Here is a 17,548-nt window from a genome sequence, read left to right as displayed (position 1 = left end):
ACTTTTAGAGTACAGTATTAGTCCAATGAAAACCAAATAATTAAACATAAATGCATTACGTCATTATTTCAGTGCACAGATAAATAGTAGACCTACTTACAGTTGTTTTTACATTCAATAAAGCTGCTGCATTTAAGGACAAAACAATCATTCTGACATCAATAAAACTATTTTTCAGCAATCATTTTCCACTCGTCCACAAGTGTTTGCTCTGGTATATCAAGACAATCAAAACATTAGTACAAGTACATTAGCAACAGTTCCACAGTTTTATTTAGCCTAATATTTTTTTTTTTTAGCCCCTGACAAAAAAAAACAGTTTCTCAGTTAACTATTGTGAATGTGCCATTTATCTGAAAAGTTTCTAGGCCAAAAGTTTCAAATAAGTTTTACAAAACACAATTGCACTGCAGAAACAAGGCCACAAGAGTAAATTGACAATATGAATAATTAGTACACAAACCAGTACAAACATGCTGCTAGTATAAAAGTAAACAAACAATATAAACACAACTGTTGAAATCTTAGCCCACAAAAAAGGTATTACAAAGTAACAAACTCCTAATACTCCAAGGTTCAGATTTACCTGTGGTCTTTATTGTCTTGCGTGTCAAAATATTCTGACACGTTGATCTATTTGATTTGTCAAGTTTACCCAGTTTTGAATCCACTAAATGGTGTAGTGAATTTTGTGTCCACATTTTACTAAAATAATCTCTTGCCCAAATAAGTCCCAAGTCTGTGAGAATTGAAAGGTACTGACTATAAATAATATATAAATGAGTTTGAGGTCTATTTTTCAAGTACAATAAAACAAATTCACAAACAGAACAAGGGTTGCAACATTAACAGAGCAGCTCTGCGATTCAACTTCAACTGAATACTTTAGCCTAAGTAGCGAGTTTGGTTCCTACCCAACATTTCTTAAAAGGTAATGAGTTCCTGCTCTTGGTACTGCATATAAATGGCTATTATTTCAAATGCATGACTGTAATGTTTGATTACAGATGTTAAGTAATTATATAAACCATTCTATTGTTATATTTAAATTGTAACGAGATTCTATATTTAGGCATGAAACCTTACAATTCAATCTTTGAAATTCTGCCTCAAAGCAATAATTTTTGTATTTACATGGTATGTACATATTTTTTTTTTTAAAAACCTGAATTAAAATTTTGATATTTTTGACATGGGTAATTGAGTATTTCAGAATTGATTGCTGTCTAAATTCTTTTTAAGGCAGCAAAAAATCCATTATTTTCCAACTTCTATGTACCAGATGAGAACGTCCCGCACTTTTCTACTAAGACCCATCGCAGCCAGACCCAGAGTGCTGCTGGAGCCTGACACCTGCTTGGACTCTGCAGATAAGAACATTTTGAGCACTTTCAGTCTAGGAAATTCATATTTGATGTGGGTGTGAAGATATTAACAAGTTTGTGTGCTTACCACCATAGTAATACAGCAGAGCTGCTCCTACAGCCACACTGAAACAACTAAGGAAGAAAAACGGACCTGGGCAATGACAAAAAAACTAAGCAAAAAAAACATGATGGAACATCATTTATATAAATTGTTTACTAGTGCATAATCACAGAAAAGGCTGACTTACTATGGTCATTTATTACATATCTGTCTGTGGGACTCGGGATTGGGCCGACTGGTTCACCAGAATCTACAAAAACAAATCAAACTTGGTGTTCAAACCAAAAACGCTTCCAAGTAAAGCTTAATAACAAGCTTAAAGGAATAGTTCACCCAAAAATGAAAATGTATTCACCCTCAGGCCATGCAATATATAGATGAGTTTATTTCTTCATTGGAACAGATTTAGAGAATTTTATTACATCACATCGCATTACATCACTTGCTCACCCGTGGATCCTCTGCAGTGAACGGGTGCCGTCAGAATGAGAGTCCAAATGGCTGATAAAAACATAATAATCTACAAGTAATCCACATGACCCCATTCCATTAATGAATGTCTTGTGAAGTGAAAAGCTGCATGTTTGTAATAAATTCATCATTAAGCCATTTGAACTTTAAACCGCTGCTTCTAGCCAAAATAATAACATATCCATATGTTAACAATCCATAATAAAACTTCCTCCAGTGGAAAAAGTGCATCCCCTGTTGTCCTCTCACATCAAAATCCACCAACATATTTGTTGAGAACTGTTATGGACAGTTTTTATAGGTTGAAAAATGCCTTGATGAAATTATTACATTAATTTCACCTCACTGAAGTTGTGTTCTGTACTTGTGGACTATTGTGATGTTTTTACTCACTGCAGAGGATCCTCATCTACATCTTGGATGGCCTGGGGGTGAGTAAATTTTCAGTAAATTTTAATTTTTGGGTGAACTATTCCTTTAAATAAATTTCCACAACCACTATGAATCAGAAATTAAATGCTGCATTGTAAAAACTAAATGAATATCCTCACAAGTATGACATTTTTGAGTGGTTACGAGTGGAAAATGATGGTTCTGCCAACCTCTGAGTCGGAGACGTGTGGGTAAGCTGAAATAAACGTCCTCCACGTGGAGGTGCAGTGCATGGTAAAACTCTCGACATGCCTCCTCTCCTTTGTCCTGTAGATGAGACAGCAGCTCCGCCAGCCTGATACAGGTGGGCACATCCAAATCCCTGAACTAATGTTTGGGAATATCATTATTGGAAAAAGAAGTAAAGTACAAATATGGACTGTTTATATGTATAGAGTGCTGCAGCTATAATAATAAAACCTGGAAGACTAATTCATCATGGGTTCCCTTGAGATTTTCCTATGGGGTTTTTCAGTTCATGAGTAAAATAAGGTCTGTGGTAAACATAACTTGACGATACTTAAACGTTTTGCTGCTCACTCTCACACCCCAAACATTCTTATGTAGTTACTTATTATGAACACGTTTTTAAAAATAAAAATAACTGCTTCAAAATTTGTGTTTTCAGTATACAGGTACATCTCAAAAAATTAGAATATCATGAAAAAGGTCAATATTTTTTGTCACTCATGTCAGAAAGTGAAACCCATATATTATATAGATTCATTACACAGAGTAAAATATTTCAAGCCTTTATTTCATGAAATTTTGATGATTATGGCTTACAGATAATGAAAACCCAACATTTTTTGGGGGGTTTTCTAATTTTTCACACAAAAAGTGTCTCAGAAAATTAGAATATTGTGAAAAAGTTCAATATTGGAAAGTCATGGTGTCACACCCTAATCAGCTAATTACCTCAAAACACCTGCAAAGGTTTCCTGAGCCTTTAAATGGTTTCTCAGTCTGGGTCAGTATGCTACACAATCATGGGGAAGACAGATGTCCAGAAGACATTGACACCCTCCACAATGTCATTGACACCCTCCACAAGGAGGGTAAGCCACAAAAGTTCTTTTTATTGATCTTATGTAATATTCAAATTTTCTGAGACAACGAATTTTGGGTTTTCATTATCTGTAAGCCATAATCATCAAAATTTCAAGAAATAAAGGCTTGAAATATTTCACTCTATGTGTAATGAATCTATATAATATATGGGTTTCACTTTCTGAAATGAGTGACAAAAAATATTGACCTTTTTCATGATATTCTAATTTCTTGAGATGTACCTGTAAGTGTGTGTAATATAAGTTGTCCAGCAAAAAGTATAGTATAGTAAATGTATGTTTCCCACAAACCTTGTTTTACTCATAAATTGAAAAGCCCCATTATTAAAAGAAACCCATAGGAAAATCTTGATGTAACCCGTGGTGAATGAGTCTTCCGGGTTTGACGTCACGGCTGCAGCACTCTATTACTGAGGGTGGAGCTCTTACCTTGGAGGCCTCCTTGTCAGTCAGGATCTGTGGGTAGATTCTGTTGAGCTGCAGGATGAGTTTATCCACCAGTTCTGTATCTAGACGTTGGTCCGATTTCAGGAACCGGCTGTCTATTCGCAGCTGTTCATGGAAGCTCTCTGTCATTACACAGAAATAAAGTCATACAGGTTTGGAACAACATGACAGAACGAAAATTAAAAAAAAAAAAATTGGGGGGATAAACTATTCCTTTAAATAATCCAGACTAGTAACAAATATCTCTATAAATGCTGTACACATTTCAGCCAGAAGATGGAGGCACCTCATAAATATTACATTGAGCAGAGACACCGCAAGACTGTCAAACATACTTTTGAAGTAGATTGAGTGTTATTTCAATGCCTTTTAGCCAACAAAACGCCTTATAAATTCAGAAATACTTTATCAACAGATTATAGAGCTTCTGAAATGCAACATATTAAGCAGGGTAGACTTAATACACCGTAATGGAGCACAACAACTGTCGAGGCAAAACTAGTCGAAGCAGCTCAAGCTTGTGAGCATAAGATCCTATAAAACTCACTTTATAAAGTAAAAAGTATGTATTTATAGTTCTTAGTTATACTTATAAATAACAACTAGAAGTTTGACGGACCTCCCATTTTGAAGTGCCCTTCGCTGTCTTTTGTTTGGAAACGCCCATTGCATTGTATATGGAGGGGCGGAGACCGTGGTGAGAATTGCCGGAAGTTCCGATCAAAGTGAGGGTTACACACGGAAGTTCACGCAAATTCAGTTTATATTTAGTGTAAAGTCTAGATTCGATTCCCTTCGGTTGCATTGAAGAAACACTTGCTGAATATTAGTATATTAGACACGGTACGCAGTGAGCGCTATACTTTATCTAAAAGGATAATAATAAATTGAACTCAAGCTTATTTAGAATTTATAATAAAGTTATATAATGTATAAATAATATTAATTTTTATACACACACGTTAGCGTATAATAGACGGTTCCGTTTCTTTGTGGCACTTGTTTTTTTTTTTTACCCTGTAAAAATAAATATCTCTGCACGTCCTACTAGTGTCACCGACTGTCAATGTATGTTCAGATATAACAGGGGAAATAAGTTTTTAAAAAATAAAGAAAAGATGTCCATGTTATCCATCAACACCTGAGCAGGAAATATTTTTTCTTAATATCAGCACAACCCTGATTTGATCATTAGTAGGCTACTACGGAACAGTTGTGCAATATTGCTTTTATACAATAGTTAAAAAAAACAGTAATTTATCATTTTTAAGTATATAGAATTGCACTCAACCTGCTCCTCTCTCCAGGCAAATCCTTTCCCCACTCTGCTTTCTTGGAAAAGTGTCTAATTGTCAACTACCAATATACAACTTGAAGCTAAATGTAATATTTTATATTAGTTTATTGAGAAATGTTAAGACAGACATGGGCCTATAATGAGTTCCTCATGATAAACTACAGAGAAGCATGTAAAATATGTAAAAATGTAAAAAAAAAAAAAGAAGCACAACACTGAACATCAGCACTGTGTAAAAAAAAATAAAAACACAAAGGAAAAAAAACACAGACGAGGCAGCTTACATTGTACCTGTAATATTTCAAGAAGAGATGCAAAGAGGCAGCGCATCTGCCAGTAATAACGCATACAAACCTGTCATTAATACTGAACTGATAGCCAAGGTTATGAATAAATATGAACAAACAAGTGAAGTCATTCCATACAAATGTGTAAAAATAACTGAAAATGTCATAAAGCTATGACATGGCTGATGAAGCGGTTTCAGCAAATAGAAAACTATTGCATACACTCCAGAAACAACACAAAATTGCACTTAATTTGTAGTCAAAAGAAAAAAAGAAAGATAAAAAGATTATTTAAAACTTTACAATATCTTAAATTTGAAATGGCACTAATGTTCCGAGGTAAAGTTTTCTGCTTGCTGAAATACAAACAAAATAAAATAATTAGCAAGTTTACACATAGGAAAATAATGACTAAATGTCAACAGACAGCCATCAGAAATCATTACTTCCTTAAAGGAATGTATGATTTGAACACACCTAATACTTACTAAATTTAAAATCTCCTAAACAAGAAATCTGAGCTGACATTCAGAAGGAGTGTTTAATTATTGTCCAAATTAGACGTTCACACACTGGGCCAAGTGGGCTAGATCTGAGACTGACAGAAATACTGAAGACTATGGCTCTTAGAATGGTTCATGAAAACAAAAAAACAATAGTGGCATAAAAGGCACAGAAGGTCTTATGAGAGGGTTATACAATACAGATAATCAATGTCTAAAAACAAATATGTATTGCAATGTAAAATACAAAATGCTGACCTAAATGCAGTATTTGGCAAAAAAGTAGAAAGTATTCCAATTTGGAATTGATATTTTTTATGTCTGAATTTAACATATCCTTGACCCACAATGACAATTGACTCCAAACTTCTCAGGAGCAAGTCAAAAGTTATTGTTCCACAAGTGGAGTTACACTACATGACTATCAAGATAATGTTCCGTTAGAATGTTTGACTATTGAACAGAACAAGAAACATATATAGGCCTATTTAACATAATTGTTCTCCCTGGAATATGCTTAGAACCTGACAGTTCTAAGCATAAAACACTATAAACAAACCACAATTCTTATATTATTATTTTTTTCAGTTAAATACATAAAATTTGCAAGAACAAAACAAACAAAAAATGTGCCAAGCATACTGAAATGTGCAACTCTTACATAATATTAACTAGTGCACTGAAAGTGCACATTAAACAAAAACAAAGCAGAAAAAAATAACCCCCCCACAGTAACAGGCAAAATAATGATTACACAGATTGGTTGGCTTTACATGTGAGCCTGTGTTTTCTTGCAGCCACATCCAGGGACAAATTTCTTGTTTCCAAAATTGGACCAGGCATGTGTATTCTGGACGAATAGTGTAGAACAAAGGAAGAGGGGAAATAACCGTTTGCAGATAATCTCCAGAGCTAATAAAATTACTGCAAAATTGAGAAACAAAATGACCATCAGAATTATTACATCATAGCTGACCCAAATGTATTGTAAATAATTAATATAGCTAATAAGTCAAGTTGATAACACTGGACATAGACAAGTGAATGTTACCGTCAACAATGAGACAGGATAGATCCATTAGTACACAGCAGAACATGTAAGAATCATTTTTCCAGATGCAATGGACTGCAGGAAGCAGAAGACTCACATGCAACAGACAACATGCCAACTAATACAAACAGTTCAAACTGAGAGCAACAGATCATGCACGATAAAGTGGTTCAGAGTCATCACTGTAAAGATAACATGGACAATGTGTTATGCTGGCTGAAAGGCTAGATGAAACAGTACGAACAAAATCAACAAAGACATGGAATGACATGATAAAATAGTTGAAACCAACTTCTTAAATTCATCTTGAAGAAATTTAGTCTAAAATTTCTGAATTAACATCTTTTCTGTGCATGAAAACTCTATAAATCTAGACATTATCTTCAACAAAAGACACCTATCATTTTTTGTCATTTTTAGAACAAAATCTTTATCATGAATTATGTCCTGTAGGGTTGCAACCTGGATTGCAAAACTCCCAGCAGGCTCAGTAAGGTGCGTCTCTGTTGGGATTACACAGATTTATTCGCACTGACACAGAGATTAACAGACTAGCTTTGTGAAACTGGGTTTAACTCAATGACATTCAGTGCTGGTTGGGTTGCAGTAGAAACACTGGTCTCAGATGTTCAGAGAGAAAAGACAAATTTAGACAGACGTAGATGTATTTTAACATGTTTAGTACTTTTCCTTAATTGTTTCCTCAATCCTTGTTTATAGATATATATGGGTTGCAACTAAACTCACTGGAATACAATGAAATTGGAAACAATGCATTGCATTGTACATTACACACCAATGTGCTTTGGTCATATACTGCACATTTTGACAATCGTGGTAGGTCATGCAGTTAATCAATGCATACCGGAAAATTGTATGCACTACAGCCTGCTTTCCTTCTTTATTTTTTTTTTGGCATTTTTGCCTTTATTGTGACAGGACAGTATTTAGACAGGAAGCGAAGTGGGAGAGAGATGGGATCGGGAAAGAGGGGATGGGATCGGGAAAGGCCTGCGAGCCGGGACTCGAACTCGGGACGCCCGGAGCGCAACATCGCTATATGTCGGCGCCAGACTGCTTTCTTTAAAAAACAAAAAAACAGCAGGTAGTACAAATGTCAAGAGTGCCGAATGTCGAAACTAAAGAGATTCATTTCGGTACCAAAATATTGGAGTCTGCCTATTACAAAAAAAAAAAATTTAGTGATTGTGATAACCCTAGTAGATAGCATTACCAACCCATTCAATCTCTCCAGATAGATCTACAGGAGAAGGACTAGGCCCAAACCTTTAGACAAGTATTAATGAAGCCAGCAACTGTTAGCACAAACAGTGACATGCTAGCATTGTTTTGTCCCAAGCACACATACAGTAAAAGGATTGTTAGTTAGCATGAGGATGCTGATGAGTGACAATTACACACAGGTGTTAATCGGATCCAGTGTCACACAGAATTTTATACTTCTCACTGCAGAAAACCGCAGGACTTCCAATGAGGCCGTGTGGTTGTGGTCGGTTCTTACAGGGAAGTCTAGGACTTACATGGGGGCTGGAAAACGACAAGGGTCCTCTGCCACGGCCAGATGAAGCCTTCCCACGGCCGCCAGGCCCAGCACCGGATCCTCTTCGGGATTGCTCGTGGTCAAACTCCAGATCCTCCAGTCGCTGAGTGAGGGCCAGTTTCTGCTGGATGGCCATACGCAGGAGGGAGTTCAGAGTCTTCTTCTCATCTTCTGCTGCAGCCAGCTGCCTCTGCATGTCGTCCAATTGAGTTACATACTCATCACACCTAAAGAAGAAAATGGGAAAGAGGGATAGTGCAAGAAAGATTTAGTACCTGAAATGCATAACCCTACTGTTCTCTGGACAGTAGCAGGAATTTCTGCCAGATAAAGAAAGCTGGAAGAGAAGCAACTTTCAGTTGTCTTCCTGCAGTACCTGGTGGCAAACATTGCCCTGAGAGAGGAGAAAGTGGCAGCATCTTCTTTAAGAGCCTTCAGCTCGTTCCTCAACTTCATCATAGTTTCGGTGACCATGGCCTTTTCATTCTCATATTTGCTCTTTAAGTTTGCCAGGGCAACCTCAGCTGTCTAAAAGGGCACAGAACCACACCACAGTTCAGAAAACGCTCTTGAAATACTACAATCTAAGGCAGTCCATTTGGATGGTCTACAAGAAGATCAATATTCTGCCGTCATATACACCCATGCCAACCTAATCGTTTTTGTTCTCACCTGTTTGTTGGCCTTGAGCACAGTCCTCAGCGTGGCAATCTGTTCTCGCTTAGTGCTCAGCAGGGACTTGAGCTTCAAAATCTCCTCCATGCAAGCAGCTTGGTCTTTATCCGCCACGGCGGCCAACTCTAGAGAAGCAATTCTTTGCCTGGATAGTTCTGTGGTACGGTCCACCGCCTTCTGCAAGTGGCGTATCTGATCTCGAATTATTGCTACTAGGTTGTAGATGTCCATTGGTTCAGGACGTGGATCTTCTCTGACTGGTGTCCCAGAAGTTGAGCTGTCAGCAGCGGTGGAGGTTGACCTGGGTGCCTCGGCTGTGCTGCCACTGGTTTGGGTCAACGTAGACTGACGATCTTTACCATCGGTCTTGTTTCCTTTACCCTCTTTGTAAAAATCAAGCATGACACGATTCGGGGTTTCATTGTTGCACATGCAGACATGGTGGTAGAGGTTTGCAAGCTCGTTCTGAATACTTTCCGTACCCACTGTATATATATATATATATATGTGTGTGTGTGTGTGTGCGCGTGTGCGTGCATGTGTATTAGGGTTGTGACGGTGATGAAATTTTCCCACTGGTTAATCGACATGTGACAACACCGGTAAAACCTGTATCCCTGAGGGGTGGGGTTCGTTGGGGTTTTCCCTCTTTTGCTCACTTTCTTTCACTATTAAATAGTGAATGCCCTAAATGCCCTTGCGCGTTTTACTTTCACTTTTGAATTAGCGGCAATTCTGTGTCAACTGCTTGAATGGACAACAACAAAACGGTACAACGACAAACTCACTTACATTAAACATAGACATCGGTCTTGTTTCCTTTACCCTCTTTGTAAAAATCAAGCATGACACGATTCGGGGTTTCATTGTTGCACATGCAGACATGGTGGTAGAGGTTTGCAAGCTCTTCACTAAAGGCAACAAGCTCATCCTGGGCAACGCTGAGACTGCCTTCTGTCTCGCCCGCAACTGTACTCACTTCCTTTAGCTCCTTTTCCAACCGAGTGACTTGATCTCTGTCTGTGCGACTGCTGCTCTCCAGCTGAGACACTTGAACGCTGAGGTCACGCACCTGTCCCTCCAGTCGTGCCCGTACCTCTTCATACTCGGCCTTCATCTAGAAGAATCATGCATAATCAAGTTGCCACGAAATGTGCCTTCAACACATTAATAAAACATAAATAATACTGAACAAAACTCGACTTTTCTCAGTCCCACTCACCTCATCATGCTCTGATTTTAGTGTCTTAAGCTCCTCTCGCAGTTCACCTGCCTCTGCTATGGCTACCTCATACTTGCAGCGAAGAATCTCTGGCCCATTGATATCCAGCTCATAATAGTCCACATCATTGTCCTCTCGACTGTCCCGCTCTCGCTCACTGTCCAGGGCCGACTGCCGCTCCTTGCCTGCCTGTAGTCTCCTCATTACGCCCAAATCATCGCTAAGTCTCATCATAGCTTCCTGCTGTTCGGCTAATGTTCCTCGAGCATGCTCTAGCTGCTTCTGAGAGTCCTGTAAAGTGGTGAGAAGAGCTACCTTCTCCCGCTCCACCTGCAAGGTGAAATGGAGGGGGAAAATGCTACATTTTAAGTGGTCTGGAACAAGGTGACTATGTCAACGAGGTTGACCAAAAGGTTGAAATGCGAAGGATTGCATTTGTAACGGTACACATAAAAATGTCCATACCTGTAAGAGCTGTTGCTTGAGTTTCTGGATTTCTGAGATGTTCAGCTCTGTCAACAAGTCATCCACCAGACTTGGTGCGGGACGGAAGTTTCCATCTCTTTTGGGTGAAGACAATCGGTTATCTTCATCGTTAGCGTCGCTGACTTTAGCAAATCCGTTTTCAAACATCAGAATGGCATTGTCGTTATTTGGTTCATCTGCACTCAGTTTGAGCCCATCCAATGAGCTGGCAAGGAGCGAGTCTCCCAGGGTCATGTGATGTGTCAATTCTTTTCGAAGAGCTGCTTTCTGCTCCCGCTCGGTCTTTACGGTTTCTAGAACCTCCGTTAGCTGACGCTCAGCTATTTCTCGTAACCGAACAGCATCCTCTAGCTGGCTGTTCAAGTATTGCACTTCCTCTTCCAAGCGTCGATTCTCATGCTTAAGTCCCTCAAACTCCACCTTTGGAAGAGATTTAGGAGAAACCAACCAAAGATTAAGGTTATGGCAACAGTAGACTTGTACATAAGCAACTATGTGAAAGCAGTAGTTATCATGAGGAAGACACTTTCATCCAAAGTGCCTCCAAGGTGATGGTGCATGGTCTTCTCTTTGTGGGCAACCTTTTGATTACTATTCATGAGCTTGGTCTACTCTTCCACACCCACATTTGGGATGTGATCAATGGTCAGTGCTACTAACCTGACCCTGTTTAAGGGTGGAGACTTGTTTCTGAAGGCTGATGTTCTCCTCCTCCAGTTCAGTGTAGTCTTGCAGCAGACGAGACTCTCGGATCTTGTACTCTCGAATGTCGTCACGCAGACGACTGCGCTGCAGCTCCACAATTTCATTATTCTTAAGGACACAACAAACTTTAGTTGACAAATGACTAATAAAGAATATAGATTCACATATAGAATATAACTCTACTGGTTTCATAACTCACTGGGTTTGTTTGCTGTTGAGTACATTTCTATGTGGACAACTTTCATAAATATGTTTAATAAATTCAATACTCTTAATAAAACCCTCTACAGCACAAACCTCTCTCAGCTCGAGTGCGAGGGTGGCCAGACGTTCGTTCTCCGCCTGGGTGCTGGTGAGAGTGTTTTTGGTTTGTCGTAGGTCAGCCTGCAGTTCTTGCACTCTCTGCTCATAGTACGCCTCTTTAGATGCCGACTCCAGGATGAGGGACTCCTCCCTGCTTTCCCCGTCTGCAGCCACCTTTCTATGGGTGGAGTGAACCTGGCCATATGCCTGTATGAATATGATTTAAGAGAGATCAGGGTTAGAATTATGTTTGAAGTCTATCAAGTTGTAGTGGTACGGCTATAAACAAATTACTTGTTTTGTAGGGTGGAGGCTGGATGAGGATAGGCTTGAAATTAACAGTGTTGGTGCTTATTAATCTTAATTGTACTAAAGAAACGCTATGGGATTTGAGGCAAAAGTTAAATGGCTAAATGTAATCAAGACCCAAGGACTTTGTCAGTTGAAATTCTTTAACACACATCTAACATTAACATTTTTCTTCAGATTTGCCCCAAAATTAGCACAAAAAAATTCTGAAGTCTTTTGATCCTGTCTAGGCCTATTCTAGATATTGAAGCCAAATCTCAGGATTCCCACAGACAGTTTAGTTTGATGTACGTGGGTCATTTTGTAAGACACAAAGATGCATTACCTGCAAACTGATGATGTAACCAGCTAGAGACAAAACTAGTTGAATTCTGTGCTCTTTTTATCAAACACTCCATCTCTTTCTTTCCCCCCTAAATTTGTGTGCCAGTCTGAATGATGTCATTAGCATGCTACAGCCCGACTAAGTTGCCACACACACGCAACCATGGCAGCACAAGCCATAAATGTTAAAAGCTCCATTTGTGCTGGTGGCCTGGCTGAATGGCTAACAGAAAAGCATGCAGGGATCACTGATGTATGATGGACAAAGCACATTGATGCAAGGCCTAACAATCTGACACATTCAAATATGGGCAGGTTTGTATGGGCACAATATCTTCTTTTGTGTTCAACAGAAGAAAAACTCGTACAGGTTTAGAACAAGTGGAGGGTGCAGGGCCGCGAATAAAAATACACCATGCTATAGGCCTAATATAAAATAAATAACATGTATTAGATTATGTATTTGGATATTTACAGTATTTACACTATTAAAGACTACTTTTTGTAAAAGTTGACATTTAAAGGTTGATTTGAAGTGTCAGTTATTGCATTATTATTGCGGTAAAATCTGGACACAGGGAACGCATTTTGTTACTCATACTAGCTACATATAATAACTTGATCTGTCACATGAAAGTAATCAAAATAAATATTGACTCAGCGCGCTGCCCCTCTGCCCTCATCATCTGAGGTGCACCTCTCAGCCCCTGCCCCTGTGCACACCCATTCCCGAACCCGGACGTCTGTTAACACTCTGCTAATGATCCACTGATTCCGCTAATCCACTCTGTTTTCTCGCTCGCTCCCCAGTATCACTCACAGTCTCTGTCCGAGCGCTGGAGTGGAGACAACAGTTTCAGAAGTTCGTCCCATCGACAGGCAGTGAAAGGGCATGAATCTATTACAAACAGTGGTTGAATTAATAATTTGGTAGTTTGTTTTTGTATTTGTGTCGGTAATGTTTTGCTCCTGGTCTTTTAATAATGGTGCCAAGTTAACAGTGTGTACAAAATATCCACGTTCTCGAACGAGAATTAGAATTATTGTCGAATCAAATTGTTGAACCTGATATGATCAGATATAAATAACACCAAATTTGCTGTTATTGGCACACTTTGTAGAAAAATAATGCCTTCACAAAAAGAAGACAGAAAGAGCGAAGGGAGGCTGCTCAAGGCAGTTCAACACTGCAAACGTGGATCATATTAATAGTAGGACTATACATAATCTAAATGGAATATTGGCTACTATAAATGTTCTAAAAGATTTTTACGTTAGCATAGTATAGCATAATATATAGATTTATGCTGTATAATATTAAATTAAATGTCTAATACTTCCATTCAAGATGAGGCAGCAGAGGCAGGCTCAGAGAGTTAGGAAGAGCCCACTGAGCATCAGCCAAATCAGACAGGTACAGGTAAGCCTGTTAAACTGGCTGAAAGTAGCAGCTCAAGCAGGGGTGTCCAGTCCTGCTCCTGGAGGGTTGCTGTCCTGCAGAGTTCAGCTTCAACCCCAATTAAACCCACTTGAACAGCTAATCAGGCTCTTAATAAGCATAAAAGAAACTTCCTGACAGGTGTGTTAGAGGCAAGTTGGAGCTAAAATCTGCAGGTTAATGTCCCTCCAGGACTGAGCTTGAGCACCCCTGTGCTATAGTGTGATAAGAAGAAAGATAGACAATTACAGCAATATAAATTGAATTAGCATGAAGCAGTATTTACAATATGTTAAAGGTTTGTTATTCATTTTCTATATTAAGATGATTCTGCCTCAGAGTCAACTCAAATCAAAGTGAAGGTCATGGAACTGAGCCAGTGACAGAAAATATTCAGATTGAGACAGAAAGGTACTACAGGGAGAAAGAGAGAGAAGAGACAGAGGCAGAACAAGAAGATATGGAAAGTGAGGCAGCCACAGCAGTGTACACAAGAAAGAAAGAGCCAGAAGACTTTGAGTTTTAGTTCCAATTACAAAATCCATCAGATCCTGCCCATGTAAAGAAATACAATATAACATACAATGCGGCCTTCACAAAATTGTCAAATTCAGTAGGACCCTGTCATCCAATTTTGCAGTTGAACAAGGACGATCATTTCAGAGGCAATGGTATGAAGAACACACCTGGTTAGAGTATTCTCCTGTGAATGATGCGATGTACTGTTTCAGCTGCAGGCTTTTCATGAATGATGAGAAGTATAAGAGCAGGACAGGTTGGAAGTCAGTAGGGGTAAGTCTATGGAAGCAGACTAAAGAAAAAATGAAGGAGCATAGCAGGACAGAGTCACACATGCTAGGCATGATTCGGTGGAATGCCTTTAAAAGAAAAGCATTGGATGCAGCTTTAGAAAAAAGAAGACTTTGAAATGCAAGCAGCCAAAGAAAGAGAAAGGTAAAACAACAGGGAGATTATCTACTGACTATTCGATATTATATTGTACTTAGCAAAACAAGGCATGGCCCTCAGAGGTGACGACGAAAGCCTGTCAGGTTCAAACAAAGGAAATTTCTTAGAGCTTGTGGAGTTGGTTGGCCAATATGACAGTGTCCTGAAGCTTCATCTTGACAAAATCAAGGAAAATCACATCAAAAACCTCAGGTGTCTCTCCTCTCAAACTGAATACAAAATGACCTAATTAGAGCCCTAGCTGTTTATGTGAAACGCTCCATACTGAAGGAAGTGAGGGAAGCATCAATATTTTAAATTTTACTTGATGAGACAACTGATATTTCACACATCGAACAGGTGTCCTTTGTTGTGCGTTATGTGCATGACATGATGATAAAGGAGCGCTTTATTCAGCTCTGTGATGTTCAGTCAACAACAGGAGAACAACTTGAAAACCTAGTAATGACTGTGCTGAAGGAGAACCAGCTGAAAGTTGGGGACATATATGGCCAAGGCTATGATGGAGCTGCCAACATGAGCAGGCCTTATAAAGGACTACAGTCAAGCATACAAAGGCAAAATGAAAAGGCATTATATGTTCATTGCCATGCTCATTGCTCTAGTGGAGAGCGCTAAGTCAAGCATACACTTTGTCAGTTTTTTTTCACAGTAGTTGAAAAACTTTACACCTTCATTGCCAACTCCACAAAACAACATGCAGCATTTGTACAAACACAGCAAACCATGAATCCAGGCCAGCGTGCCCTTGAGCTACAGAAGCTCTCAGACACCCGATGGAGCTGCAGGGAAACAGCCCTAAAGACTCTCAGAAAATGCCTCCCTGCAGCTGTGCAATTCCTAGAAGATCTGACAAAGTCTGAGCCACCTGATCCAGCTGCAGGGGAAGCAAACATGCTGCTGCACAGCATTAACTTTGAATTTATCCTTTGCTTGGAGATAACAACTCCAATATTCATGAAAACAGCAGTTGCTTCAAATGCTCTTCCGTGGCAAGACCTGGATTTGGCAGCAGCATACACTGTTGTAAACGGTGTCATTCACAGAATGAACACAATGAGGACTGAAGAGCAATTCAAAGAAATACATCACAATGCTACCATTCAAGCAGAGACAAGAGGGATCAATGCGCCTGAAGAAATTCCAGGGCAAGCAAGATGGCGAAAAGTACCAATAAAGTTTAAGTACTGCTCCACATCAGCAACAGAGGACCACCAGCCACAGACTCTAGAGGCGTACTACAGAGGAAGGATGTACTTCACTTTTTTGGATTCCCTGATTCAGGAACTCCACAGACGATTTCAAGGGAAAGGCAACACTGAAAAAATTGTGATGTCACTGCATTGTTTGATTGAGCCATCAAAGTGGAAAGACACTGCAAATGCTGAAGCACTTAATGCTGCCCATACTCTCTGTGAGTTCTACGGTTTTCAAGAGGAGGAAGAACAGCTGCTAACTGAGCTTAGAGTTTTCCACTCTTCATACACATGCTCACAAAAAAGTGTCCATGCAATTTTGGAAACATTCAAAGACTTTGAAGCTCATGTTGTGTTCCCAACACTTTTCAAGCTGCTGAAAAACACTGCCAGTCTCCACAGCCTCTGTTGAACGCTCATTCTCAAAGTTGAAGCTGGTGAAAACTAAACTTCGTAATGCATGTGGACAAGAACGACTCAATGATCTTCTGCTTCTGACCATTGAAAAAGACATCCCAATCATCAAAGATGAGGTTATCAAGATCTTTCAGGACATGGTATCAAATAGAAAGGTTTTGCTGTAAAAAAAAAGGAACATCAACATGTAAAACATTTATATGTAAATATGTAAATAGTTTGTTATAAGCAATGCGTAGTTGTGATTATTCTATCAAAACATCTTTAATAATTTCTAAGTGCGTGTGCCGTCTTCTCCTGCCCCAACCCGTAGTGCCCCTTTTTTTAGTTTCGGTCACTGCCCCTCAAAATGTCTGTGCACGGCCCTGCCTGGGAGGGTAAGTAAAATAACTGAAGGCATAGAAAAAAGCTGAAACCAGGTTTAATTCAAATCAACCCCTGGGAAATGAAAGTGCCTGTAAAATGATGAAACGTCCATTAGCAACCCTGGACCATAATAATATCAGAATGTGTGTGAGACAGAAAGAGACGTGGAAATGGTGTCAGCACTAAGTTGTCCTCCTGCCACAGCAGCTGCTGGCAGCTGTCCACCTATCACTCTGGGTTGCCAAGACATTTCTTTAGAACCTTATTCTGATTCCGATTCCATGGATAAAGGCCATGCCAACAACACACAGACCTCCAACACTGTGTGTTTCTCTCTATTCCCAAATTACTGATTAACAAAACCTATTTTTGTGATCAGGTCTTTAAAGGGGTCATATGATGCTGCTAAAACGAACATGATTTTGTGTATTTGGTGTAATGAAATGTGTTTATGCGGGTTAAAGTTAAAAAAAACATTATTTTCCACATACTGTACATTATTGTTTCTCCTCTATGCCCCACCTTTCTGAAACGCGTCGATTTTTACAAAGCTCATCGGTCTGAAAAAGCGAGGTGTGCTCTGATTGGCCA

At 39.2% G+C, this 17,548-nt stretch overlaps 2 protein-coding genes across 6 annotated transcripts in view; both read right to left on the bottom strand.

Annotated features, from left to right (window-relative positions):
• Positions 1–1,195: 1,195 nt before the first annotated feature.
• LOC107696688 (caspase recruitment domain-containing protein 19-like) lies at positions 1,196–4,697 on the bottom strand. 2 transcript variants are annotated; one of them, XM_016497186.1, is made up of 6 exons: positions 4,468–4,697; positions 3,831–3,970; positions 2,502–2,658; positions 1,616–1,678; positions 1,453–1,518; positions 1,197–1,364 (listed from the first exon to the last, which is right to left on the bottom strand). In XM_016497186.1, exons 1-6 carry the CDS (start codon positions 4,472–4,474, stop codon positions 1,258–1,260), a joined length of 540 nt encoding a protein of 179 aa, XP_016352672.1. In that variant the 5' UTR covers positions 4,475–4,697; the 3' UTR covers positions 1,197–1,257. The 2 variants fall into 2 exon arrangements, with proteins under 2 accessions (XP_016352746.1, XP_016352672.1); XM_016497260.1 differs by lacking the exon at positions 4,468–4,697 and having other exon boundaries at positions 1,196–1,364; positions 3,831–3,977.
• Positions 4,698–5,414: 717 nt separating this feature from the next.
• LOC107696460 (protein bicaudal D homolog 2-like) overlaps positions 5,415–17,548 on the bottom strand; it is a 20,494-nt gene continuing 8,360 nt past the window's right edge. For 2 of the 4 annotated variants that reach the window (XM_016496834.1, XM_016496997.1), the window contains 8 exons: positions 11,933–12,145; positions 11,591–11,743; positions 10,910–11,350; positions 10,445–10,774; positions 10,106–10,339; positions 9,220–9,660; positions 8,924–9,075; positions 7,967–8,774 (listed from right to left, as the gene is read on the bottom strand). In XM_016496834.1, the coding sequence (XP_016352320.1) occupies positions 8,414–8,774; positions 8,924–9,075; positions 9,220–9,660; positions 10,106–10,339; positions 10,445–10,774; positions 10,910–11,350; positions 11,591–11,743; positions 11,933–12,145 (2,325 nt within the window). In that variant the 3' untranslated portion in view covers positions 7,967–8,413. Of the gene's footprint in view, positions 6,860–7,966; positions 8,775–8,923; positions 9,076–9,219; positions 9,661–10,027; positions 10,340–10,444; positions 10,775–10,909; positions 11,351–11,590; positions 11,744–11,932; positions 12,146–17,548 lie in introns of those variants that run through there. The other 2 variants (XM_016496910.1, XM_016497070.1) reach the window with 2 other exon arrangements.

The sequence above is a fragment of the Sinocyclocheilus anshuiensis genome, unplaced genomic scaffold, assembly GCF_001515605.1.
Source record: "Sinocyclocheilus anshuiensis isolate Anshui unplaced genomic scaffold, SAMN03320099.WGS_v1.1 scaffold313, whole genome shotgun sequence".
Classification (NCBI taxonomy): Eukaryota; Metazoa; Chordata; class Actinopteri; order Cypriniformes; family Cyprinidae; genus Sinocyclocheilus; species Sinocyclocheilus anshuiensis.
This window is presented reverse-complemented; position numbering and strand designations above follow the sequence as displayed.

Excerpts from the sequence above, each read along its gene's own strand:
- LOC107696688 (XM_016497186.1), bottom strand. Across the intron at positions 2,659-3,830 it reads CTGACAAGGAGGCCTCCAAG|TTCAGGGATTTGGATGTGCC; the intron begins GTAAGAGCTCCA and ends CCCAAACATTAG. Across the intron at positions 1,519-1,615 it reads ATATGTAATAAATGACCATA|GTCCGTTTTTCTTCCTTAGT; the intron begins GTAAGTCAGCCT and ends GTCATTGCCCAG.